Source organism: Ciona intestinalis, chromosome 14 (genome assembly GCF_000224145.3).
Source record: "Ciona intestinalis chromosome 14, KH, whole genome shotgun sequence".
In the NCBI taxonomy this organism is placed as follows: Eukaryota; Metazoa; Chordata; class Ascidiacea; order Phlebobranchia; family Cionidae; genus Ciona; species Ciona intestinalis.
In genome coordinates, this window is record NC_020179.2 from 2407036 (window position 1) to 2434312 (window position 27277).

Consider the following 27277-nt stretch of genomic DNA (forward strand, 5'->3'; position numbering starts at 1 on the left):
AAATTTACAATGCAAGTGTATTTCAGTGTACAAATAAATGAAATAATAATTCTGATCACCAAGCTGGGCAACCAAACCGTCTAAGGACTGAACTTTGACTTTCAAGGTCGATTCGAACCTTTTTCCTCATGTAGAATATCGGACAGTCACGGCTGCGTGTATAAAAGGCGTTTTAAAACATAAACCTAGACGTTTGCCATTTGCCTACATATAATCGCCAAAGCAATCCTTTTTTTCGTCGGCAAGCCACACTAGTAAAACATATAGCAAGTTATAAGTACAGGCCAATAGTATACGCTGCAATGCGTATATGGTATACCTATTGGCTTAAATTGGGCCATGTAAAACAGTGCAGCATTTCCCAAATGCTTGACAACAGCAAGCGATTGGTGAAATAAGATCAGGCGATATTAGACGTCACTAACCTCGTACAAATAACTTCCTCGTGTAATGAGCCTTGGCACCGCTGGCACTGTGTCCAAAGCCTTGAGAATTTCTCTTCAAGACTTGATAACTTGGCAATCTATACAATGGGAAATAATACATTAGTTCATTGTAATTGGGTACAGACCCCAGCGGGAACTTTAGCATTTCGCATTTTTTGCACTCAAACGGAATTCAACTTTTTTACACTCCAGCTGAAGTATCGTCACAGGAAAATACCAGACAGGGATGTCAAAGGTATCGAACAAAGGGAAATGTCGAACTTTCAATACAGAAGGTTTCCCTGAAATTGCCACATTGAGCCGGGGGTTCCAACCAGCAAAATTTGCGAGTGGGTAAAACTAGAGGATCATATTATTAGCAGGTACACATAAGTAAATTCAAATGTTTACATTTCACGAATGAATATGAATAATACAAAACGTGCATGACTGGGCAAATTAGTGGAATAAAAAATTGGGAGCTGGATTTACCTCTTTTTGGTAGATTTGTGATTCGCGCGACTCGCAATGAACACAAACCGCACCATCTTTTGGCAGAACAGCTTTGCAACCGATACATGTAACTCTCTTCTTTGCAAATGCCATTAAACCACCAACTTTGGACGAGACAACTTTCTTTACACGTGTATGGTCGCCCTCTACAAATGCATTACAATATTTTAATTGCATAAAACAATATACAGTAGGGTGGGGAAAGATGGGACACTTTTAACTCTATTTTTTTCGTCCCATTTGGTAGTAAACAAAGAACATTCAAAGAATTATAAAACTATATCCTCACGACTCCCATAGACCGTTGTGAATTGTTTAAAACACGATCAGGATATTTGGATATTATATGGTAAAGGTGTCCCATTCCCCCCCACCCTACTATATCGTTTCCATATAACAACTCCCATGTCTATAGTTCTATAAAACATTTCTGTATGTTTCCATGTCAATGTTCATGTGTATAGTCGCACAAAACAACATGACGTTTGCATATAAAACACCCATGTCGCGCTCGTGTGTAATCTTGCGCCAGATATTAAACCGACGTCAAGTGTTTAATAAAAAATAACTAAGTCAATAGTTTGTTTAATTTGCGTCGTGTGATATCAACTTACATACTGGCTACTGCGCACAATGAACTGGGAAACTATGGAAACGTGAAGGGGTCACACTTCACACACCAGAACACGTAATTTCAAATTGATTGACGTAAATGTCACGCAATCGTTTGTATGCGCATTTGTATCAAACGCAATTGTCACGCAATCGTTTGTTCTTTGTAAAACTCCCATTCGAAAAAAAAAACATTCAATCATCCAGAGAATATTACCGTGGCGTACTGACGCAACAGATAAGTTTTCCCAACTTTTGTCTCATGGTGGTTAATGAAATTGTCACACATATTAATTATTAATAATCAAATTTAGCTAATAACTAAGTCAACAAAGCACGCTACGCCAATTATCGCCACCCGTAAACTGCGTACAATATACTACATACAAGTAAACTACGAAAACGTGAAAGGACCACACAAGCCACAACGTCACGTAATTTTAAAGGGGTTCACGTTGACGTCAATGTCACGCAATCGTTAATACGTCGCTACGTGAACCCCGATTCGAGGGCAAAAATCTACAGGGAATATTACCGTATCGTGCTGACGCAACAAATAAATGGCGCAAACTTTTGTCTCGTGGTGGTTGCCAAAACCTCATCGCCTATTAAGTATTAATAATAAACTTTAGTTGATAACTAAGTCAACAAAGCACGTTACGCCATAATTGCCGCCTGTAAACTAAGCACAAAATAACTACAATGGAAGCGTAAAGGGACCACATAACGTGACGTAATTAAAAATGGCCACGTTCACGTAAATGTCACGCAATCGTTTACCATGTAAACTGAACAAATAAATGAGGCAAAGTGACACAAATTGATGTACAGAAAACTTTTGTCCAGTTGTAACGCATACAATAGCCTACTGAAAACAGGTATTGGGTAGACCATGCGCATATTAATTATTAATATTTAAACCAACATTACGCTTGTGAAACAGACACGCAAAGGCAGCGCTCGTCGTCGCTTGGAAACAATTGTTACTAAGTGACAGTGCACGTATAATATAATCCAAACTGTTGCCCAGATACTAAACAAATTTCAATAAATTTCGTTGGAAATTAAATATTAACCAGATACGCACAAAACAAACGCGTCGTAAGTAAGCCTTTATTAGGCCATGTTAAGGTAGGCCATGAGCATGGTGTTCTAATCTAATCTATTCCACGTGCGGATGAGCCACACGATATGGGACCTGAGACTTAAGTCAGAATTGGCCCATTACCCCATAGGCCCATGGTGACATGCAAAATATAAAACATCATATACAAATGACTTACTTAATAACACAGATTGTGCTTTTGCTTCCCCGAGAACAGGTTCAAACACACGCAGTAAAGGTTGTGTAAGTTGATGTTTTAAATAATGTTCGGTGTCAATTTGTAGATTGTTCTCCAGGACATATATCGGGTCCTCGGATCTATGTAGACAAAAATAATCAAATGGTGTATATTATTCTGTTACTTCTACTACCATGCATTATGTACATAGCATTTTTTCGGCATCATTGACATAAAAAAACGTTAATTTTATTTTAATTTATTCCAAAACCGTAATAAAGTCTTGCCGAATGGCAGAAGAAACGTTGTAAATTGTAATAAAAATAACCTTTTCATGTATATACCAGATGAGTCGAAAACAGGATGGTTACTAAAATACTGGTAATGAAGTATTTGGGAAATAAACGATATAATCGCAACTCGCAAGGTGTTGGGCGCGAACATTGCGGCAATGAGTCAACTCTGCTTGGCCTCGTATGACCTCGTTCTCTTTGTATATAGGAGGCGCGAGCGCACCCTGCCTGCGCCTTTGCCTATTAGAGTGGAAAATTACAACTAAAATTCCGTCTTTAACATCAGACTAGAGCAGAAGCATTGAAACTGTTTAATCATTTTGAGATACGTAGGTTATTTACACAACAAAGGCGTTCGAACTGTCAAGCATTGGGGCGTGTCTCATGGTGTTCCGTTATTCATAGCTACCCAATTCTTTTGTTTTGGTTATTTTTTTAAATTCCAATTTGAACAAGTTCTGTCTTGTAATTTTCCACAATTTATGTTAAACTTTTCCATAATTACAATAACAATTTTTACAAAGCCATAGCATTAAGATACCTCCTATGAATTTGCATACAACATTACAGCTATAAAGGTAACCAAGCAACAGTACAATTATTAAGGTAACCAAGTAAAATTCGCGAGTGATGACGTCAAATGACGTCGACATGTCGTCACAAACGGCAATCGTCCCCAGAAAACAATAAGGGGTGAAGAACAAAAGCAAATGGTGTAACTTTCCAAATATAAACTTTATTGGTTTCGTATATTTGTGGGTAGCGCAAAATGTTTTGGTTCCTCTTCGTTTTTCGTTTCGTCATCAAATCATGACGCAACACCATTCGCTCACTGCGTGGTTATTACGTCACACGCGCATGGGCAGTGAACAAAAATTAAAGCTGTCTTTGTCGTGGGCGTGGAGACACACCTCCTTTTACAGATGTACAAATCAGTGGCATTTCCACATATCTTTTTCTACTTTGAAACGTTACGACATTTTAAATTCCGACAATAACTTTATTGCAACATAGTCAGGGACAACTGCATGGTTTACACGAAGCGGAAACGTGCACATGTGGTGAACAACTAACAACATTGGATGGGAAGCGGTAGGACGTGCCTACAGATGACGTCACACGACGGAATTTAACGGAGCGCAACATATTTCGTATTAATTAGTTTTCGACAGGGCAAAAATGCTTCAGTTCCGCATTTTAGTTTCGTTTGTCGTTTCGTCACCAAAAGTGACGCAACACCATTCGCTTACTGCGTGATTATTACGTCACACACGCATGGCGGAACAAAAATGATGAAGCTGTCTGATTGGTCACATTTGTGGGCGTGGATACACAGTACACACCCCACAGAAAAACGCAGGTTTGTTTCGTAACAGGCAACCGAATACGTCATAATAGTTTCCTTAAACATTTGGCGGGTATAACAAACGATGTGATTGGTGCTAAGGGAAGCGTGACATTTTTTTAAGGCTTCATTGACGATCCTAATTAAGGCGGGTTATTCATTATGAGTATATTATATTTATTATATATTACAGATTAACCATTGTATATTATACAAGAAAAATATGCTGTATGGCATATTAGACATGACACTGACACAACATGGTGGTTGATAGATTACCAAACATTCAAATTAACTCGCAATCGATGGTATCATACATGATACAAACAATGACAATTACACATCTTCTTTCGCCTTTTACTAGAAAATGACCGGTAATGATGAATGTACCAGGCCTACAGCGTGGCATATCATGGGACATTATAATTAGAACAAAGTTGGTCCGTCCATTACCACAACTTTATTTATTTAGTTTAAAATGCAATACTTTCCATTGCAACATAGTCAGGGGGCAACTGCGTGCTGAGCATAAGGCAGACACGTGTAAGCTGTGTGTGACTAACAACAAAAGCTGGGGAAATCGACGCTCGTACTGATTCATATATAGCCGACCTCACACAACGGTATCCATTGGCGCGAAAACCGAACAAAGGGTTAGTGTTCTGGAGATTTAAACCACCGCCTTTTGCTATGAAGTTAATATGGCGGTTGAAACCTAACACGAATTTTATAGAGTTATTAAATTACCAGAAGTGAAGTACCAACCTACCTACTACAAACCCACTTGAATTTAATTGGTGAAATACTTTTCATTTGTGAAATATCGTGATATTTGCACCAAGCTTTCGTATATCAATAATAATGCAGGTAGCCACTAAGGTTAAATATTGAGCGTCATGACTGGGAACATGAAATAAGCGTTTCATTCGCATTTCAACTTAATTTTGTATTTACTGTGAGTGTAACGAATCTGTCGGTAATCCAAAGTAAAAGGCGAATAGAACAAAAAGGTCGGCTCGACTGCCTTGAAACATCTTTAAATATCGACACGTAACTATAGCAACGCGACAGGGAAAGGTAAGGCGTCTTTAAATAGCAAACACCCTATTAAGGCAGAACCCATGACATACTGTTTTTGTAAATTTCTTACGACAGTTGGAATATATCCAGACAAAGGGCTTCCGTTACGCCACAGAAAGTTGAAATTGGTGATGCAACGTCATCAGTTCACTGCGTGTTTATGAAGTCAAAAGCGCGTGGACTGTGACATAACAATGAAACAAATGTTTGCTTTTACAATGTTACGACGTCATAGTCTGCCGGCGTGTTACTACCGATACCTTCACGCGTGTCTGGTGAAGTAACAATACGACTTGAGCGTTACACCACAATGCAATGGGTTTACGGGTCCATATTTGGATGAATTTTCAAATTTCCCGTTACAAAATGAAGTAATTTATAAACTGTCAATTACAAAACTACGAGTTGCAACGTGTACATTGTGCAACAATATACGGTATTTTTAAACTGTAAACCAAATACAAATAAAGTAATAAAAAAGCTTTTTTTAAAGTAATGATAAAACTTGCGACCCTATACGGCTATATTTCGTGTTTGGTAACCTAGCTAGGGCAATACTGGACTTTGGAACAACTTTTCGGGTGCTAGTTATGCAGAACTAAAACTTAATATAAAGTATGATTCAACCGTAGAAAGACACGGTGTGACAGATAACATATGAATAGGGGGGTTCAATGTACGCTCCGATTCAGTGTACGTGTACGCTGTGATTGGTCTATTTAAAAAGTGGGCGGTGCCACAGCTAGATATTTCACCAGAAATGAGTATCTCTAGATACTAATGAATCGTTCCAGTAGGCCGTGGTCGTATGATAAAAAATACGGGATAACAATTTTGATCAAACATAAATGAACACAGGGTTGAAACAATGTATGCAATATACCTAATATATTGTAATAAAGTACTCTTAAAATAACGGCAATTTTTATTAGAACACATATATTAAGTTAAGACCTGTAAAAACCAATACTTACTTGAGATACGCTGCTTGCCCTTTAGCGCCGCAAACGATCACGAACGGAACACGATCTCCCAGCTGGGGGGCGCTACCTGCGTCACGTTTCTTCATTCTTTCCGCCAGTTCAACGTGAGCCTGTGACGTCATAAACGTTACTGACGTAACAGTTGCCTTTATAATGCTAGTCCGCAAAAGTATTGATAATATATACATTATACACCATAAATTAACTAGCATTGTATAACTTAATCTGTTACAGCTAATTTGGCTGCCATGGCACAGTGGTTAAAACACTCTTAGACCAGAGGGTGTGGGTTCGAAACGCAACACGGCCACCATTGTGGTCGCATGTGTCGTAAGGCAAGAGAACGATAATTATCACCATAAAATTAAAACCTAATTTTGTTTTTTTTAAAAATTAGAATAAAACAGTAAATATGGTTCACCTGTTTTGCTGCATATTCCTCCTTAGTTTTTGTAAGTTCCTTAGTTATTATAAGTTGGGAAATATCGATTCTGTTGCACAACAAATCTGATATAACCTCCTTTGCATGCGCCACTGCACCATCAGGGTCCCTGTGGCATAGATCATGTTTAATCACCCACAAGGCTCAAGTAGGCTATTAAAAGTTTTTAAAGTCACCCAAAAGTTTTTTTTTCATTTTAGTGCCATAGGACCTAAGATTTAGGCCAGAGTTGCCTCCATTACCCTGACACACATTACTGCTGGGTTCAAAGCAATATCATCTAAGTGTCTTGCACAAAGATACATATACCAATAATAGATATTGGTAAAATTGGGTATTGTACTACTCTTGTCAAGCATTAAACCCAGTACCTTTAATTCCAATGCAAGTTTCTACTTATAATACATATGGTACTGGCCGGGTAAGATAGGACACCTTTAGCACATAATATCTAAATAATAAATATCCTGATCGTGTTTTAAACAATAAACAACAATCTATGGGAGTCGTGAGGATACAGTTTTATAATTCTTTGAATGTCCTTTGTTTACTACCAAATGGGATGAGAAAATAGAATGAAAAGCTGTCCCATAGTCCCCCACCCTACCATACAACTTATTATACAAGTAATACTAAAGTAGTAAAACCACAACGAACCTGCCAACTAACAACTTTTCCAAGCAGGTGGATATCAGGTTAGCTGTCAAAGGAGCATTATCTCTTCGAACAGTTTCAATTCCTTTGCAGTCAATTTTATCATGGACTTCAGAACTTGACGAGAAGTAGAGACCTGCATATCGCTTCTTGTTGATCAGTAGGTATGGATAGTAGACCTGTGTTAAGGTAGGGTTAAAAAATTCAGATGCATTTTTGTACATTCTCACCAACATAGCCACAAAACTTTTTAAAATGCAGGGAAGGCGGGGATAGTTAGGCACAATAATATTATGCAATAAATTTTGTTTCAATGTTTTTTACCCCAACCTACTAAATTAGCTATGTTTACTTTTACTATTTTTCTGATAGTAGTTATACTATAACTATAGTTATATTGAACATAATTGTATTGTGGCAACCAGTCACGTGTGTGCGTCAAAACGTACAGTGTCTTTTTCATAACGTTATCTGCTGTATAAATATCAGGCCATGTCATTTCCCTTTTTAGTTTACCGCTCGCAATAAAACATGATGCGACCGCTACAATATATTAATTAAATTAAAGGAATTGATTCTATGGTAACTGATTGACACAGGGTAGAAAATTTACAGGTTGGCCTGCTCACCCTGCCTCCAAAAGTTTATAACCTGTGTTCTTACATTTTATCTGTGTCACTTACCTTTTCAAATTCAAGCTTTATTGGTTTAACAAATTTGTCAGATACGAATGAGGCAGCTTCTTTCCCCAACACCATACTTTCAGCCACAGTAGACACGCCGAACTTCACCATTACTGAGTCAGTGTCTCCATAAATAACTTTAGCATCATGCGAATAACCATTCTCCACTGTGTATTGAGTTTCAACATGTTGTTTGGTTTGTTCAATCATCATACGGCCGAAGGCAGTTACACTCTGAAAAATTGAGACAGTTTTACTGAATGGTATTTAAAATTAGTCCATTGCAATTATAGCTAAAACAGAAAAAATTGTCTCTGCTAACACTACTACCTAAAGACAGGCATAATATAATAAACTGCTTTTTGATATTTAGTTCCTAAAAATGTGCAGCCTGTAAAATAACTATCTAATCACTAAAAGAAAAGTACTAATTAGTTAGAAATGATAAAACTATATAGATTTACCCCCGATATTTCTAAACAAGGTAGTTTTCCAATCTGAGCTCCAGTAAATCCATAAACTGAGTTACAACTTATCTTCAATGCAAGTTGCCTACCATCTAATACGCTTCTCTTGAAAGGATCTTTTTCAACTTTCATCAATGCTTTGGCACTGTTTTAATAACAGAGGAGTTAAAAAAATGATGAGTTTTAACTGGGAAAAAAGTTAATTACCTGCAGAGTTACATATTTGGTAGGCTGGTAACTTATAAGCAAGAAGAGGTGTATCAAACAGAACACTTATGTTATAACGACTTCTTCAAGAAGTAAAACTTTTGACAATCTGACATCACTTAAAAGTTTCAGTTTGTAACCTAAACGATTCTAGTCCAGGAATGATGTTTGAGAATCACGTGAAAACGAGTTCGCAGATAAAGTCCTTCAGGTCAAGAATCAAGACAGAATCGGGACTAAGACTTGGGATGCTTGAGTTGAAACATGAATAAAGATTTTACTATCACGAGCACGCCACTTTCGGCCGTAAAAGGTTCATGGGGGTAATGGGCCTGACCTAAATCCCAGGTCCTCAAGGACCTACCCCATAGGGAATGAAACCCTAATGTTTAAAAATGGTGACAAATATGTCATATACATTTATATACATGCTAATGATGCTACCTAGCTATGATGGCTTGTAATTTTTTATTAATGTCTTACTTCGTTCTAGCAGTCAACAAACTTTCCAGGATTCCAGGCAACAACCCCTTTCTTACACTTGCTTTCACAAAGTAATCGCCTGATGGTGTTTTAATGAAATCTTCGGGACCTAGAAGATCTTTTTCTTTGCTATTCTGTAAAAAAAACAAAAATTTAACTCTTTTTTACCTTTTTAACTTTATATGCTTTGTTCACTGGAACAAAAACAGATTACTTAAAAATATTAATAATAACATTTTTTATGACAATTTGTTAAGCTATTTCAGAAAATAGTAGACATATTAATAAATTTAGGCAATAACTACAAAAAAAATAAAACTTCTAACAAAAATGCAACTGATATAGACCAAAAATACCTTTTTTAGTAAAATTATGTAACATAGCACATAGGACGTAATAAGCTCTTTTTGAATAGATGGATCATTTTAATAAATTTAGGCAACGGTCAATTATAAAAAAATTAAAATTTTTCCTAAAAATTAACTAAAAATACCCTTTTTAGTAAAGTTGTGTAACATAGGATGTTCCAAGCTATTTTTTTAATAAGTGACCATATTATTAAATTTAGGCAATGGTCACTTACAAAAATATATTAAAAATTTTTCCCAAAAATTAACCCAAAATACCTTTCTCAATAAAGTTGTGTAACATAAGTTATGAGCTTGCATAATAGAAGGATATAAGGACGAGAAATCAAGGGTTGTGATTGGTTGGTTGTAGTAACCCTTTATTGGGTCAATAACAGTAGCACCAGTGAATTCATCATCATTGCTTGTTGGTATCACCGGCATTAATAAATCTGCTTCCTTTGTCTGGTGAACAAAAATGTTAAGTTATTACATATTTTGGGGAAAAAGAGCATTTTAAAGATTAAAGTTATTTCTGGGCTATTTTACAAGAAAAACCAAACTGTTTAGTGAATTCATTGTTTTAATTTGTTTTTTTTTTAAAACAAGAGTGATTGTATTGTTTAAGATTCACTGATAACAGGATAGGACCTTGAGCACAACTATAAGAGACATTTTTATATACATTTTCTTACATAGAGAACCAACCTTTCTAAGAAGTTGCGAAATAACTTTGATACTTTGCCCTCTAGTAAGTAGATATGACAAAGGGACCCCTGTGACACGAGCCATCTCCATGTAGTTAATGATGAACATGAGTTTGTCGAGGAGACGAATAGGAAGAAGGGCATCTTTCAAACAATAAACTGCCAGTCTTCTTCGAGACTAAAAAGAAAACATATTTATTTTTATTTTAGTTTTTAAACTACTAGAATTTAAACTTGAAGTACATATAATGTAACAATTACACAAGTAAAGTAAGGGCTGAAAAAATGCTGTAAAATTTTAGAGCCTTTACAAAGAAGCATGTTGTTTTAAATTACTTCTGTGGAACTTAAACTCTGAATGGTTCAAAATAGCATTTCAATGTATTGGAAAGTTATCACATGTATGAATGCCAAATTTTTAAAATCCAGGCAGAAATAGTGAGACAGACTATAATTTCTTAATTTGCATAAAAAAAAGCTTCCTAATGTTTACTGATTAATGCATGTAGAAAATTTAAGAGATGTCCTGCCTACCCTGCAACCCCAGGTTTGGTGCCTAATATCACGTGTACTTACTTGAGCATTCCCATGTTGTAGTTCAGTGATAATAGAGTGATGTACATCTTCTTTTTGTTCGCCGAGAAAATGAAAACTGACGGCGTTTAACGTGTATGATCGTAACTTTTGTTCTCGTAGTAACGCCTGGTTGTTAATTATATAAATGGTTTAACGGCTAACGCTCTCTATCTCTTTTATGGGTGAGGTCCTTGTCAAGGACCTGGGATTTAGGCCAGGTTTGGCCCATTATGCCGAACTCGGAAAACCAATTTAAGTCCTTTGTGTGACCAGTGCCACGACACCGTATCACACTCAGTCACATAATTTTTGCACTGTTTTTTTTTATCCTCGTGTGCTAACGAGTTACCACACTCGTCAACTGTGTGATTTTTTTTGATATGGCCTACAATTTGGACAACCCATTAGTGACCGCTGGGTTTGATCCATGGCGCAGGTCGATTAAGTGTCTTGACCAAGGACACATACGCCAATCAGTGTTAGTACCGCCGTCGAGCATCGTACTAGGGACATCAAGTTTCGATGCAGGCACTTTAAAAAATTCTATCCTATATTGGACACACAGTGTGAGACAGGTTCTACAAAGTAACACAACAAAGAACTAGAAATTTAGTCATTAACGTCTTAGCTTAAAACTAACAATCTACATTCAATTTATGGTATCAATGCTACACAAAACATATAAACATTAACTTTGGCAAACAACCATAGCTACAAGGTACATGCTATTAAACCACAATGAACAGCACCTTTAATACTATATTGGTCCATTGGACAGCAAATCTACAATGGAAACATAAACTTTCATTGCTACAAGATTCAACAGCATTAACTGCATCCCAGTATAGACACAGTTACACTATTGTTGCGTATAATACCACCATATTATTACTAACCACAAAAACATCGAACTGAACCCTTCCTTCCATATTGATTTGTTTCATTTCACGACTTCCCATCTGTTTCGATTGAAATTTGGTCTCTTTGATTTTTGTCACAGATTTTTTTATTCTGTAAATAAATAAACAAATAGATTTAGGTGCATAAAATAATTTTTTTTATTAGTTTTAATAAACTTTACAGTGTGAATATATTATATATATGACACGTTTGTCTTTCTTTTCATTTTTTTCAGTTTAAAATTAAAACATCTTTAGATTCTTAAGTCTTGGTCATGTGGGAAGTTTAAAATACAATTATTTCAAAAATGGTGTATTGGCACAAAAACATTAAAAATTATCACCTTCCAAGAAAAGGAAAGTTTGCCACTTTAAGATGTGCAGCTCTGTTTATTAAATATGGAAGATCAAAGTTCTGAATATTGTATCCGCTTATAACATCAGGATCCACCGCCCGAACAAAGTCGCTGAAAGCCTGAGAACAGAGATATGTTAACACAATTGAGAGTATTTTAATAATTTAAAATAATGTGTTTGAGAGCAAGCCTTTAACCTATTATGGGTTGGTGAACTCCTAATGTTGTTGCGAGTTGCATCAAACTCATAAAACCAATGGCGTCATAAAAAAGAAAGACAGCAGAGAATAAGTTTCTGTTTAGTCGAAAAGCACCACTAATCAAAATTATTAGAAACAGTTGGTTTGCAGTTAAAGAAAAATGGCTAAACTTGTTAAAAAAAGTTCAAAACTTTGACAAAACAATACAATATTTTGCACACCAGTTGAAGAGCACTGCTTAAAGCAATAAAAAAATGATAAAACTTGAATACAATTGTAAATAAACAATTGCTAACACCAATTGAAAGTAAAAATAAAAGAAAATAATTTGAATTTGTAAAGAAGAATTACTTCAAAGTATCTTTAAATGTGAATGTATGATCCTTTAATAATAGTTTAATAATAATACAAATGGTATAAATATATAATCCTTTTTAATATTGTTAACTTATAAATATATATTCCTTTATTAGACTACATTTATTGCTGAAACAAACAGAGTAGTTTTTACCTGTAGTAAGCCTTCCTCAGTTTTAAATGAGAAGACTCTTGCTCCAACAATAGTTGAACATGAGTTTAGAGTAAAGATGGTTTTTATGAATGGTTCCTCGTGGGAACCTTGGCATTTCACCATGGATGCAATTTGTATCACTGAGTCAATATTAGGGACAGGAAAAATACCTGAGGGGGCAATAGTTTATACATAATTAAATATATATATATATTTATAATTTTATAAACAGATTTATTTATATATATAAGATATATATATATACTTTGTTTGAAAATGTATGTTTTATACTTCTAGACATAAAATACCCATAGTTTTGTTACACTATTAGGTATATATTCGAAAGTATAAAACAGACTTTTTTATCATCACTGAAGATGGTTTTAATTTTAATCAGATATGTACAAAAATGAAAAAAAAATCTGTCATATATATATATATATATATAAGCTGTAGAAGGAGCAGTTGTGCTTCCATTTAAATTTTTTGTTCCCATAACATTAAAACTTCACCTTTGCGGCCGGCACACTCAATATCGAAGCTTAAGATCCTGATAGGAGCGATCTTCTGCCACTCCCCATCAGGAGGATGACTCGTAAACTGATCCCAAACAACATCAACCTCCAGCTGAGCGGATGTTGTCATCTCTTTCCTGATCTTGTATTTTCCAGGATTCAATTCAACCCAATTACATCCAGTTAGGTTGGTATCAGTCATAAACCTGGACAATCAAGTTATAAGCTTAAACATTGGGGTATTGAGTCAGATGGGCAGATAATCCAGGTTGTGGACAAGGATCTCACATATAGAACAAACAGTAAGTGCTTATTCATGCAGCAATAAAATATAACAAATATATACATATATGTCAATGTGTCATGTGTGTGTGTGTATTTTTCATGAAAACGTAAATATATTTCATTTGACATTTATTATAAAAAATGTAAGAATACATGTAAATAAACCATTAATCTACTCAGCTTTATCTGACACCACTCTTTTTTACAACAAACAAAAGATGCTATGATTTCAATAAGCCTACTAAATGGGTAAAAAATAAAATGTCGAAAATATATCACAAAGACCATCTACCTGATCTCAAAGTCAATAAAACTTTCAAAGACAGAATACGCATGGTCAGGATATGTTGGCGTGTGGAAACCACCCTCTAACATTCGCTTGGTGGTTGCAACAAGACGTTGAACGGCAACCGTGATCTTCAGAAACTTACTTTTGCCACCACTGTGGTAACCATACATGTCTGGAAAATTGGAACCAATATGTAATACATACAGCCTAATACCTACAAACACCCATGTTATAACAACCGCCATTGCCCAGCCAATCAAGGATAATAAATTCTATCCATTCATCTATACATGGTTACTCGTAAGCGGGCACAAAGTGTATAGTATGTAAAAGTTTTATACTGACTGTTGTTGCCCGCCATACAAGGAAAAAACAAGTTAGGTCAGTTATCACTTAAACCATAATCTAAATATATTTTTGTTTTTTTTATTATTATTAAAAAAAATGTTCTTACTTTGTCTCATACAGCATTCAACTTTATACACAGCTTTGGTTACATCTTTATTTCCTCTCATCTCTTTTAAGACAATCTCATTTAAACAATTCTGAAATTCTTCACAATGTTCATCCTGGGAAGTAAAATAAATATAGATTGATTAGGAATTTAACTTAAGAATTACTTACAAGCAGAAATAAAACAAACAAAGTTTACAAGTTATTAAATTTAGAAGATACAGTTTATAAAACTAAACAACTAACCTTAAATCCAGGCATAGCCTTGACATAGAAGTACGGAAGAAACCCATGAAAGTGACACAATATACTATGACCCTCCGTTGTAACTCCATACATTCTTATAATGGGTGCAGTACCTCCTTGTGGGGGAGGCATGCCAGGATATTCTTTATCATCTGTATAATGTTCTAAATCCAATTGTTGGAAAATAATGGGGTCATTGTTCGGGTCAATCTTGGGAAGGGGTGGACGCTGCCATTCAGATAATACAGAAGCAGGTAGCGCCTGTAGCAGCTCAATATTATCTGGAACAAAAAAAAATTAATTACATATACATATATGTACAAAATGAGATTTTTAGAAAAACTACTTTTAAGCCAGAGGCAGTACCAGATCATTATCAAATCCTTACCTTTATCTGCATCTAAACAGAGCCTTTTATTTCCAATTTCTTCCGATTTAATTAATTGTTTTCGCTTTTCCATTATTTACATTAAAAACTCTCACAAGTTGTCATTTATTAATCAGTATCTACATAAAACCAATAAAACATTAAGGTTCAACTTCAACACTAACTTTTATAAAATATTGATTTAGTAAGCATTTGAAACAGATGATAGTATTTATTTCTTTTAATACACCAATCTTTGTATAAAAACATTAAATAAAACATTCAAACTCTTAATAAAAGATTTATCATTGTCAGGGGTATATTTATGTTCGCACTATATAAAAAAAAGCGCTTCATATTTTGACAAATACATCACATCAACTAAACTAAAACTAATGATAAAAACTTCATAATAATACAATGCATTACACAAGATAAAAAAATTAATGACGTGGTTTGATATTTTTATAGGTGCTATTTTAGAAGCAGTATTAATAACTAACATATGCAACACTTCTATCTAGATTGGTAACTGAAGAAGTTTTAATCACATATAAACATCTATGTATTATCAGACACAGGGTGATGTAAAATGGTTAAAATTAATAGGTGCCAAATGATTAAAAATTCAGTAGAGGCTGGGATAGTCTGTCTACCCTGCAACCCCAGGTTTGGCGCCTATAAAACATTAAAAATATCATAAAAATGTTCAATATTCAATGTCTGAATTGTCCATCTCATCACTATCCATTGAGATTGAGCTACATTGTGAATCGACACCAGAATCATCCAATGAAGTAGATGGATTCCCCACAAACTTATGAACCATTGACATCATGCTCTGATGCTTTTCTGGGTTGGTAACAAATTCTTCATTGCAGTCAATCACCAATACAGGAACATCACTAAGAGATTCATCCATTTTTACATCTTTTCTATAAAGCCAGGATTCGTGCTTTTCATTCAAGCACTCCAGATACTCCATTGTGACCCCCGATTCTTCTGGCCGACCACGTTTCAGCATTCGTTGGTAGCAAACCTCGGGGTTAGCACGAAGATAAATTATACCATCCAATTTAAGCTCCCCAATGCTATGTACCAAGTATTGAGACCAATCTTGATATATATTCCACTCAGTTTCAGACATGCAGCCACTTTCATAGCAATTCAATGCAAAAATATACCTGTCTGATTGCATTGAACGTTCAAAGAATTGAACATGTTTTTTAACTTGTTCGTTAGTAAAGCTGGCAGGCAATGGCTCACGTTGTAAGCGCATGCGACTTAGAAGGGCATAGGACTGAAAAGTATACGACCAACGGTGAATATCATCGTAAAACATTTGTAAAAGGTTACCCCCGCTTTTTTGAGAAGTCGTCAGTTCAACTTCGTCACCATCCTGACTTACGTTCGTCCACCGGGCCACAGGTTCTGCCACCACGCTCCAATCCGGCGATTGAGATTCCAGAAGCTTTAGAAATGTTGATTTTCCCGTTGCTATGTTCCCTTCAATCGCAAATTTCTTTCCCCTTCGTACGGTTTGAACAGAATCCATCTTTAAACGTACTTTTGAGCAATTGCTTAGCGTGCAAAATGAATAATCCCTGTGCGAATGCTTCACTCTCGTTAAGAAGGCGCGAAATCTCATTGAATTTCCCGCGCGGTTTCCCGCTCTACTTCATGCTTGGCTGATTTCGAAAATCTTTTACCGTTGGGGTAAAATCCAAACTGCAGATTTTGAAAAACAAATCAAATTACTGTGTCGTTTTCATTTGCATTTTCTACAGTCTACACAAAGAAATTAAAACAAAAATGGTTTTAATCTCTTTGGTCTGCATAACTGTATTCCTGTACAAATAACGTGTGTTAATGGCAATGTGGTGACGTATTATTGCGCAAACCAATTAATGCGTTAACAGTTAACGCATGGAGATATTCCAACAACGGTTACGAAACCGAGCATTGTATTTTATGCAATACGTAATTCGAAATAGTTAGCATAACTATCCAGGGTGCTATAAAACGTTAGTGGCTTGCGCAGCTGACCTTTCGTACGCAACTTCGCAACTGGACATTTTAGTTACACATGGTTGCACAAAATATTACACAGCTGTTGCGGAAAGTTTCTGTCAAGTTCTGCTCGCGTGTTTGGCATAGTTACTGTTTGGACTCTTTTTGAGTGCCTTTAATTTGCATGATACCTCAAAATGAGCAGCAGAATAATTCCTGGAGTATTTCGTAATGCTACGAGGCTAGTTAACGTGAGCCTACGTTATCAATCACATCAAAATGTGAGGCTTTCTTTATCGACAACTGCTTGCCGTCCAGAAGCTGCAATTATTAGTGGCACTCAACTTGCAAAAGACATCAAAAATGAAGTAAAATCTGATATATCTAAATGGGTAGAAAAAGGCAACAGAAATCCAAACCTAACTGTGGTTTTGGTGGGTGAAGATCCTGCAAGTGCAACCTATGTTAAAAACAAAATATCAGCCTGTAAGAAAGTTGGAATACAAAGTGATACAATTACGAAAGACCCTTCAATAACACAAGACGAACTTCTTAATTTGCTAGATAAATTAAACAAGGATAATGCCGTTGATGGTGTACTGGTCCAATTGCCTTTGCCAGATCATATAGATGAACGTACTATTTGTAATGCAGTGGCCCCTGAAAAAGATGTAGATGGCTTTCATATATCTAATGTTGGTCGACTTTGCCTTGATCAGCCTTGCTTGTTGCCTGCCACACCTGCAGGCATTTGGGAAATGCTCAAGCGTACTGGAATAGAGACTTTTGCTAAAACTGCTGTCGTATGTGGAAGGTCAAAAAATGTTGGCATGCCAATTGCAATGCTGTTGCATACAGACCATAGACATGAAAGAGCTGGTGGAGATGCAACTGTAACTCAGACCCATCGCTATACACCAAAAGAGCAGCTGAAGATGTTTACAAAGTCGGCTGATATCGTTGTTGTAGCAGCTGGTATACCCAACCTAATAACAGCAGACATGGTGAAGGAAGGAGCTTGCATAATTGATGTTGGAATCAACAGAGTCAAGGATGAAGCTACAGGGAAGTTCAAGTTGGTCGGGGATGTGGATTTTGATGGAGTGAAGCAAGTTGCTGGTCATATAACGCCTGTGCCTGGTGGTGTAGGTCCAATGACTGTTGCAATGTTATGCAAAAATACCTTAATGGCCGCACAGAAAAAGATAGCTTATTAGGAAAATTCTGTAACTGTTTCATGAATCGTGAAAATCGCAGTTTTAGCACATTGGCTGTATTTTATTTGTATTTTTTATGGTGTTAGTGAACTTAATATTTATAGAACTGTAAAGTGAACATGTCAGGTAAACCTTTTACAACATATTTCTTCATAATTTTTACAAACTTCCTTTTTATACACAACTTGGGATAAGTTGCACTATATTGCTTCTTCATGCATCAACATACCGCCAATTTATCAACATAGTTTGTATGTATTGGATATGATAAACAATGTGTTGTTACTAATACTGTACTGTGGCCCATTACCATGTCAACTTTATTATTAGGCAAAGCTGTAGTTTGACATTAGACCACTTCCGTAGGTAAAGTAAATATAACAAGGTGTCCTGTAAATAATTGTATTATAATCACTTATCCTCTTTTGGAAAAAATACTTAACGTTTAATTACTGGTTAACATTTTTTTCGTCTAATCTCATCTAAAAAGTTCAAACTTATATAGGGTGGATACCATTTACAACAAAGGTACTAACACAAGTTCCATGTTTGTCTGTTTTGTCACTTGATTTCTGTAACTTTATTCATATTTCAATTTTAAATCAGTTTTTAACAAATCTTTTAATGTGATTTATAAGCGATGGTAATCAGTGTTTTATACTATGAACTAATAATATAAAACTAATAAATTCTCCACACTAATTTCAGAGTGATTAATTAATAGATTGATTAAATGGAACCAGTTCAAAGCCAATATCCTGATAGTGAAAGTAGAAAAACTGACATTTTAGCTGTTTTTGCACAATTTCGAGATGAGTTGGATATAAGATACAATCTACATGAACAAGTTGTAAAACTTGGCAGAGACATTACTGTTGAAAGTAAAAAACTAATATTTCATCTGCACCGAAACAATGTTACAACTGATGTATTAATGCTAGATGCAGAAAAGAAAAAAACTTCCATATTAAAAAAGTTTCATGAAATAGCGAAGTTATTGGTGTTGGAAGATTCATTGCAATTCATACGAGCCTATTCTCCTGGCCTCCAAGAGTTTATAGAGGCAATGTCTTTCATGCAATTTCTAAAGCTGGAAAGTCAAACTGCTACTAGTAATATACATACTGCCGTATTAACATTAAAACAAGTGCAAAATATTTTGATATTTCCAAACCCTGCAGCTACTGGGGACAAGAATGAACATCTAACACTTGCAGTGCCACTGGTTGAATATCTTTTGGGTCTTGCTGATGTAACTGGTGAAGCTATGAGAATGTGCATCAACTGTGCTGCTGAGTCTATTGGAAGCTCTGATTTAAACAACAGTCGTTCATACAAGCTTTGTGCATTCGTACGTATATTGTACAATGCTTTCCAAGTTTGTTCAACCCAAATTGACTCAAGTGCTGGCAGAATGAAACTGTTTAAAGAGAAGTTACGTACAATGCATTCTAGTTTAATCAAATGTGAAGATGCATGCTATACGGTAAAAGTGCGTGGACAGGAAATACCGAATCATCTTCTAAAAACGGAACTACTGACTGTCAGTTCCCCTTCATACACGGAATAAAGTTTTTTTCAATACCTTGTCGCATATCAAAGTCTTCTAATGCTTAAATATTATATCTTCTCTTGGAAATAAACTAATACTAAGCTTAAGTACATATATATATATAAACAATATGAAAACAATTTAGCTTTACCTAATAGGCTACCTCATTTTAACAAACAAATAACTACAATAATCAATTTAAAACAAAAGGAAAATAGAGTAGATAATAGATCATGAACAATCTACTGACTGTAACCTTGCTGGACTTTACAATACAATTAGTTGGATTTGCTGTTGCATTTGCACTTCAAACTGAAAAGTTTTATGATTTGACAGGTAGGTTGCAAATTGCGGTCATACAAATATCATAAAAACTTTAATTTTTGTCACAAATTCTAACAGGCTCATGTACCTTTATACTTGTGGCTCAAGCAAGTTTACGATGGAGAGCTAATAGACAATTTAGAAGAGTCTTACTCAGCACAATGGTTACGGTCTGGGCAGCTAGGTAAAACACATAAACCTATAGAATGTCCCTTAGTACTACTATTAAAATACCTTTTTTAAGGTTGGGACTGTTTTTGTTTTACCGTGTACTACATGAAGGCGGTGACAAACGCTTCAATAAAGTTAAAAGTAAACCAGTTACTTTCCTTATCTATTGGATGATACAAGGTAAAAGTATAGAGATTTTCAATTTTATATATATATTATTATAATAATTACTTTCCTTATCTATTGGATGATACAAGGTAAAAGTATAGAGATTTGTAATTATATATATATATTATTATAATAATTCACGATTTTGCTTTTAAAGGTGTTTGGATTATCGTAATGTCGGCACCGGTGTTATTTGTAAATAACGAGAGGCAAAACGTCCCAATAAACACTCGTGATTACGTTGGATTTGCTGTCTGGCTGTTTGGGATGTTTTTTGAAATTATGGCGGACTTACAAAAACTGACATTCCGTAACAATCCAGACAATGCTGTAAGTAAAAAGTAACCAAGTTACGACCTGCCTCAATATAATTCAAACTTTTTTTTCTAATTGTTTTAATACTTTTCACTGTATTTAATAACTTATAATTAAAATCACCAGGGTAAGTTCATCAGTTCAGGTTTGTGGTCAATTAGTCGACATCCAAATTACTTTGGTGAAATTGTTCTCTGGGTTGGCGTGTTTATTATTGCCTCATCTGATCTGACGGGTAACAATCTGTATTTTACAATGCTTTATTTCCTTACTAATCTGTAAAAACAGGATGGACATGGGTTAGTATTTTGTCGCCGGTATTTCTATATTATCTTCTAAACAATGTGAGTGGGGTGCCAATACTAGAACGAAGTGGGTTAAAGAGATATGGAGAACTACCGGAATACAAGCAATACATCAACACAGTGCCCGTGTTGGTACCTTTTGTTGGCAGAACATAGATGCAATGGATAAACATAAAGATCTATTTAATTACTTAATTATTTTCCTTCACAGTTTAATTATGCTGTTAATATATTGCAATTGTATTATTTGTATAGCCTACCAACTTCTTTATTACAAATAACTTTGGGAATTGTCAATTCCGAATTGAAATATTAATGAAATTGTTTTAATTTGCAGTACATACGGATACTGAACACCATTCTATTTAATGTATTTGCCCTGTCGTTATCTTCATCTGGGCTTTCAATTCGATATTATACTGCTCTTGTTAATAATTATTCACTCAGTGTATGTGCATTCATGAAATAACCTATTTGTTTAATAAATAAACAATATGCATCATAACATACATAACCAACATCAAGTACAAAAAAGTTAAATTACTGGCAGCACAGGTATGTAGTTTTTAAACTTTTTGGTTAACCGTTGCGAGGGTTTAATGCAAAACTGATCCCCAAATATTGTTACTCTTAAGTTTTCGAATATAATTTCAAATACAGAATTCTTTTTTGGAATATTACGAATTGTGTTTTTGAGTGTAACAATTTGAAACATGTTTTTGCTTTCTGTGATGATAGTTCCTTTCGTTTTTTCGAGATGTTTGCAATTGGATAAAACCACAGATATAACCGCACCATGTAGGTCAGCTTTCAAAAACACTTCTTGAGCCATTTTCATGTCCACCTGCTTCTTACCCCCCACATAGAGAACTTCTCTAATATACTCACTCCACATTTTTCGAAGCGGTTCATATTCAGCGTAGTTACTGTTTTGTGTGAGAGCACGTTTTAAATCAGCTTTGCATTGACGAAGAGATTTCTTTTGTTTTTTCTTTTTAACTTTGCCAGATTTTTCACATAACAACAAAATAGGTTTCTGGTACAAGTTCACTAGTTGCTTTTCTAGCTTCTTTTCAGAAAGGTCTGGCACCTTTTCCTTTACAAATTGTTCCACGAAACTCAAGCCTTTTGGTTCCTCCATTCTGTAGCAGTAGTACTTATAGGATCAAACTGTATTCCGCTCAACTGTAGTTTAAACGCAACAACGTAATGTGCTTGTGAACCCAAGCGTGTATACTTCCACCGCGGATATATTTACACAGTAATCGTGACGAACGAAAAAGGTTCGAGCATGTTGCTTTTGCGTGTGCGGCATTACAACGCACGCAATGACTAAGGCGAATACTGGCTACTAGCGCTTCTGATTAAACGCGCAGAGTTCTGCTTACGGACTAATTGGACTTTTGCATGGTGTTCTGTTTCACCAAAGTTTCTAAACAAATTGAAGTAGTTCAGAAACTTAAACATATAAGAAAGGGATATTTTACTAGAGGATCGACCAATAAGGTTACTGTATAGGTAAACAGGCATGTACTGTTTCGGAAACGACAAAACATGCGTCGGATCATCATTTTATGACCGCGAGCAATAAGTACCGACCCTGATAACACATTATCAACGCTTAAAGGTTAGAAGTAGGCAGATTAACTTTAAAACATTAGCTCAACATGAATGACAAAAGGCAGAAACTTTGTTCCGCATTGGATGCGCTGAAAAAACACACAACTGTTGTTGCAGATACTGGTGACATTAAAGGTAAGATTACTATTTAAGGGAGTAAATATATACACACAAATAGCATCATGTTTAAATATTGCTTTTATTTTATAGCGATTGCCCAGTATCTGCCTCAAGATGCTACAACAAATCCATCTCTGTTATTGGCAGCTGCAAAAATGCCAGAGTATGACAGTATCATCAATGAGGCAATTCAGTATGGTAAAAGTCAAGCAAGGTTTGTATTCTAAAGTAGATTTCCACTTTTTTTCATGCCGCATCTATAGATAGTATTTTGATTTTCTAGTGATGTCAATGCACAAGTCACTGCAGCCATGGATAAGTTGTTTGTCAGCTTTGGAATTGAAATCTTAAAGACAGTCCCTGGAAGAGTTTCAACAGAAGTGGATGCTCGGTAAAGTCATTTTTATTACCTGATAGCCCTTTAAAAATAACATCAGTATAATACTAAACTTGGTTAATTATTTTTGACTACTGTGGTATATAAAATGTTAGTTTTATTCCAACGTTTCATCCGTCATTCAGCAAGACTTTATCAGGGTTGACTATGGAATTGACTTAGCTTGTTTTTTTTCAGTTTGTCTTTTGATGTTGAAGGATCCGTAGCTAAAGGGAAGAAATTCATCTCATTATATGAAGCTGCTGGTGTTTCAAGAGATAGAGTCTTGATAAAGCTTAGTTCAACATGGGAGGGGGTGCTGGCAGCTAAGTGTGTAAAAATGTTTAGTCTTTTCAAAAACTTGACATTATAAATAATGCATTATTTCTTTATGTGACGTATATTTGTTGGCACAAATCTAAACCAGTGTGTTTGCAGGCAACTGGAAGCAGAAGGGATACACTGTAACATGACACTTCTCTTTTCCTTTGCTCAGGTTACATTTGTGTACTAAGTTGCTCTATAAAAAACTGTATCACATATATTTTTCACAGTGTATTTTTGCTTAACACATTGATTTTGAAATTTAAAAAATGGAAATTGTTTGGGAGTTTGTTGACCTTTGGAAAGTGTACATACAACATCATTTGCTTGATTTTCAAAGCAAACTTTACTACCATTTCCTGCCAAATAACAGAAACCAATGCTAACCTTTAACAACAGCTTACCGGCTTACCATGACATGTTGTTTCCCTGCAGGCAGTAGCATGTGCAGAAGCAGGCGTGACTCTCATTTCACCATTTGTTGGTCGCATCTATGACTGGTATGTAAAGAATACTGGCCAAAAGGATTATGCACTTTTGGAAGATCCAGGTTAATATTTATCGGAAATGCATTATAATTATATGTAACAAATTTTTTATATATTGTCCATTACAGGTGTAAAGAGTGTGACTAAGATATACAACCATTACAAACGACATGGTTACAATACTGTGGTTATGGGCGCATCTTTCCGCAACACAAACCAAATTAAAGCACTCTGCGGATGTGATTTACTGACCATTTCGTGAGTTTTATTTATCAGCTATAGGGATTGTAAAATATTCTTTTTGTTCTGAGCAATAGTAAAGTGATCCATTGCTATAAAAGTAGATCTTCATGTATTTTTAAACCTATTAGGTAGAACTTTTTTTGGCACACATAGGACACATTTATCCCAACTGATTTCCTTTTCCAGTACCAACAAAATCTTTTTTTAGACCAAAGCTGTTAGAGCAATTGCAAAGTGACGATACAGATGTTCCAAAACAACTTTCAACTGATAATGCAGCACTTACAAATGGACCAAAGGTATATCAAATGTTTACTATTTTTGCTGGAGAATTATGAAGGAGGATAATCGTTTTAAAAAAACAAAGATTTTGCTTTATTTTAAACATGTTGAAAACTCACTGTCTATTTATTTGAAAACAGATCTCATTATCTGAAGCTGAATTTCGTTACCAACACAACCAAGATGCCATGGCTGTTGAAAAACTAGCTGAAGGGATTCGTAAGTTTGCTGAAGATGCTGTGAAGCTGGAAAACATGCTCAAGGTATTGTATATTACATAACAATGGCCATTTGATATAGTGCTTGTCTAACCTTTATATACATAATGTTCTACAGGAAAGGATGTCTGCATGAAGTGGGGATAAAGTTAATCAACAGTAGGCAGTATTCCATACAATGAGATTACCCAGGATTGTGCCTTACAAATTTAATTCCAAATGTATCATACCACACTGCCTGTATATTGCTCATACACCAATCAAATTGTAATCATCTCGTATTCCTATTTTACCCGGACAGTAGTTTGTTTATACTGCAGTAAGTAAACTGCTCAGTGCTCATATATTCATTGCTGTACAATGTCTATGCACCACTTTAACAGTTGCACCCATTTCTAAACCATGATTGAATTAGATACTAGTATCACTTGTATATAATATGTAGTACTGTGGTGTAACAATAAATACATTCAAGGGTACTGTTGCATTGAAATCATTCACTATATATATTCTGCAGCAAATGTAAGTCTGAAATTGATCTGGCAATTATTGTAATCCTAATAGAAAAAGGAAACATCGAATCACAAAACAAATTTTAGAAGATTGTATAAGTTTGCCTGCTAATTTTACTTGGAATAGTCATTATTTAAAGTAATCAGCAATCTACATCCTGTATAGGAGGTGGTGTCTTGTTCCTCGCCATATGATTAATCAAGTAAGTCCCGATAGCAACAATATGTAGCCCTAAACGTAGGTCACATTATGATAAACCTATTATCGAATTGTTTCAAAATCTAAATTTAGTATTTATACTTCAGCGATTAGCCAGTATTCGCCACAAGATGCTACAACAAATCCTACATTTCTATTAGAAGCTGCCAAAATGCCAGAGTATGACTATATTATTAATGAAGCAGTTCAGTATGGTAATAGTCAAGCAAGGTTTGTATTAAAAAAATTGTAAACCTTAGTCAATTGACAAAGCATGGACAATACAGTCCCTTAATTCAATTAATTTTAATTCTTTTCTAGTGGAGTCACTGCAGCCTTGGATAAGTTGTTTGTCAGCTTCGGAATTGAAATCCTAAAGACAGTTCCTGGAAGAGTTTCAACTCAAATAGATGCTCGGTAAATTAAAATCAAATAAACTTCAAATATTCAAGATTAAAACTGCATAAAAAATTAGATATTAATGATTTTTTTAGCCTGTCGTTTGATGTTGAAGGAATTGTGGCCCAGGGAAAGAATTTCATCTCATTATATGAAGCTGCTGGTGTTTCACGAGATAGAGTCTTGATAAAGATAGCATCAACATGGGAGGGGGTGCTGGCAGCCAGGTGCGTCTATAATTTAAACGGTTTATAACAAATCTAAACCGGTGTGTTTTCAGGCAACTGGAAGCAGAAGGGATACACTGCAAAATGTCGCTTCTCTTTTCCTTTGCTCAGGTTACATTTGTTCTATAATTATGTGAAAATATTAAAGCAACTTGGCAATATAGTTCTTCTGTTTTGCTTGCACACTTTCATGCAATGACGGTTGGAAATAATGTATAGTGTACAAAAATGACATTACTAGTTTGATTAGAAAAAGGCTAACGAGATGCTACTTAATACTTCTTTTATCAGTTAATAAATGCAATTTGTTTTTCATAGGCAGTAGCATGTGCAGAAGCAGGCGTGGCTGTCATTTCACCATTTGTTGGTCGTATCTATGACTGGTATGCTAAGAATACTGGTCAAAAGAAATATGCCCTTCTGGAGGATCCAGGTAATTTATCAGAAGTCTTCAAAATAAATTACCATGTGTTCAAACTCACACACTACAAGAAAATGTTACTTACAGGTGTAAAGCACGTCACAAAGATTTTCAACTACTACAAACAACATGGTTATAAAACTGAGGTTATGGCCGCATCTTTCCGCAACACGAACCAAATCAAAGCTTTGGCTGGTTGTGATCTTATAACCATTGCGTGAGTACTTCTAATAACTTCATGTAGTTGGATTCTTTATCCATAACTTATTGTTTATCCAACTTTAGACCAGAGCTGTTACAGCAATTGCAAAGTGATCATACAGATGTTCCAAAACAGCTTTCAACTGAAAATGCAGCGCTTACAAATGGACCAAAGGTACAGAACAATATTACAGAATAATCTTATTATAAAGGATAGACTACATATGAATAAAATCAAAGCCCTGAGAAGCCTGCAGTTCGAAACCATTGGTCTTAAAGTGAAATATATGTATGAATGAATGTAACTTACTTTATCCACGCGTGGCCGGAAAACGACAGTCGTTATCACACGGGTTTAACACCT

The 27277-nt window shown here is 35.3% G+C and overlaps 8 protein-coding genes across 10 annotated transcripts in view; 5 read left to right on the top strand and 3 right to left on the bottom strand.

The window, feature by feature from the left end:
- On the bottom strand, positions 1-15363 carry LOC100178968 (DNA polymerase delta catalytic subunit). 2 transcript variants are annotated; one of them, XM_018814857.2, is made up of 21 exons: positions 15239-15336; positions 14855-15137; positions 14610-14724; positions 14159-14327; positions 13579-13787; positions 13067-13236; positions 12344-12474; positions 11997-12111; positions 11101-11226; positions 10526-10702; positions 10097-10282; positions 9471-9604; positions 8778-8925; positions 8314-8547; positions 7634-7809; positions 6956-7085; positions 6526-6644; positions 2834-2973; positions 918-1084; positions 426-523; positions 1-152 (listed from the first exon to the last, which is right to left on the bottom strand). In XM_018814857.2, the coding sequence occupies exons 1-21, from the start codon at positions 15313-15315 to the stop codon at positions 56-58; spliced, it is 3201 nt and encodes a 1066-aa protein (XP_018670402.1). In that variant the 5' UTR covers positions 15316-15336; the 3' UTR covers positions 1-55. The 2 variants fall into 2 exon arrangements, with proteins under 2 accessions (XP_018670402.1, XP_002125320.1); XM_002125284.5 differs by having other exon boundaries at positions 56-152; positions 14855-15135; positions 15243-15363.
- LOC100184470 (deoxycytidine kinase) overlaps positions 15361-27277 on the bottom strand; it is a 19340-nt gene continuing 7423 nt past the window's right edge. Inside the window, exons 1-2 of one of the 2 annotated variants that reach the window (XM_002125232.4) lie at positions 21102-21220; positions 15361-16949 (exon numbers count right to left, since the gene is read on the bottom strand). In XM_002125232.4, the coding sequence (XP_002125268.1) occupies positions 15931-16869 (939 nt within the window). In that variant the 5' untranslated portion in view covers positions 16870-16949; positions 21102-21220 and the 3' untranslated portion in view covers positions 15361-15930. Of the gene's footprint in view, positions 16950-21101; positions 21221-27277 lie in introns of those variants that run through there. The other variant, XM_026837511.1, reaches the window with a different exon arrangement.
- Positions 16946-19155, top strand: LOC100186867 (bifunctional methylenetetrahydrofolate dehydrogenase/cyclohydrolase, mitochondrial). Its single transcript, XM_002123977.4, has one exon. It carries the CDS (start codon positions 17429-17431, stop codon positions 18446-18448), a length of 1020 nt encoding a protein of 339 aa, XP_002124013.1. The 5' UTR covers positions 16946-17428; the 3' UTR covers positions 18449-19155.
- LOC100179726 (translin-associated protein X) lies at positions 19152-20132 on the top strand. Its single transcript, XM_002120619.5, has one exon. It carries the CDS (start codon positions 19182-19184, stop codon positions 20016-20018), a length of 837 nt encoding a protein of 278 aa, XP_002120655.1. The 5' UTR covers positions 19152-19181; the 3' UTR covers positions 20019-20132.
- Positions 20190-21791, top strand: LOC100182009. The gene is made up of 6 exons (XM_002124238.4): positions 20190-20336; positions 20403-20508; positions 20569-20675; positions 20821-20993; positions 21105-21213; positions 21267-21791. The coding sequence occupies exons 1-6, from the start codon at positions 20234-20236 to the stop codon at positions 21437-21439; spliced, it is 771 nt and encodes a 256-aa protein (XP_002124274.1). The 5' UTR covers positions 20190-20233; the 3' UTR covers positions 21440-21791.
- The window catches only part of LOC104266407 (ribonuclease P protein subunit p29-like), a 13822-nt gene continuing 7808 nt past the window's right edge, over positions 21264-27277 (bottom strand). The window contains exon 3 of the mRNA XM_026837514.1: positions 21264-22519. Coding sequence (XP_026693315.1) covers positions 21819-22424 — 606 coding nt within the window. The 5' untranslated portion in view covers positions 22425-22519 and the 3' untranslated portion in view covers positions 21264-21818. The remainder of the gene's footprint in view (positions 22520-27277) is intronic.
- On the top strand, positions 22871-25433 carry LOC100176649 (transaldolase). The gene is made up of 10 exons (XM_002123835.4): positions 22871-23038; positions 23114-23237; positions 23307-23414; positions 23598-23729; positions 23838-23895; positions 24159-24273; positions 24340-24469; positions 24663-24753; positions 24877-24999; positions 25073-25433. Exons 1-10 carry the CDS (start codon positions 22951-22953, stop codon positions 25088-25090), a joined length of 987 nt encoding a protein of 328 aa, XP_002123871.1. The 5' UTR covers positions 22871-22950; the 3' UTR covers positions 25091-25433.
- LOC100175045 (transaldolase-like) lies at positions 25357-27126 on the top strand. The gene is made up of 8 exons (XM_026837631.1): positions 25357-25384; positions 25773-25896; positions 25975-26082; positions 26160-26291; positions 26345-26402; positions 26610-26724; positions 26800-26929; positions 26998-27126. Exons 1-8 carry the CDS (start codon positions 25357-25359, stop codon positions 27110-27112), a joined length of 810 nt encoding a protein of 269 aa, XP_026693432.1. The 3' UTR covers positions 27113-27126.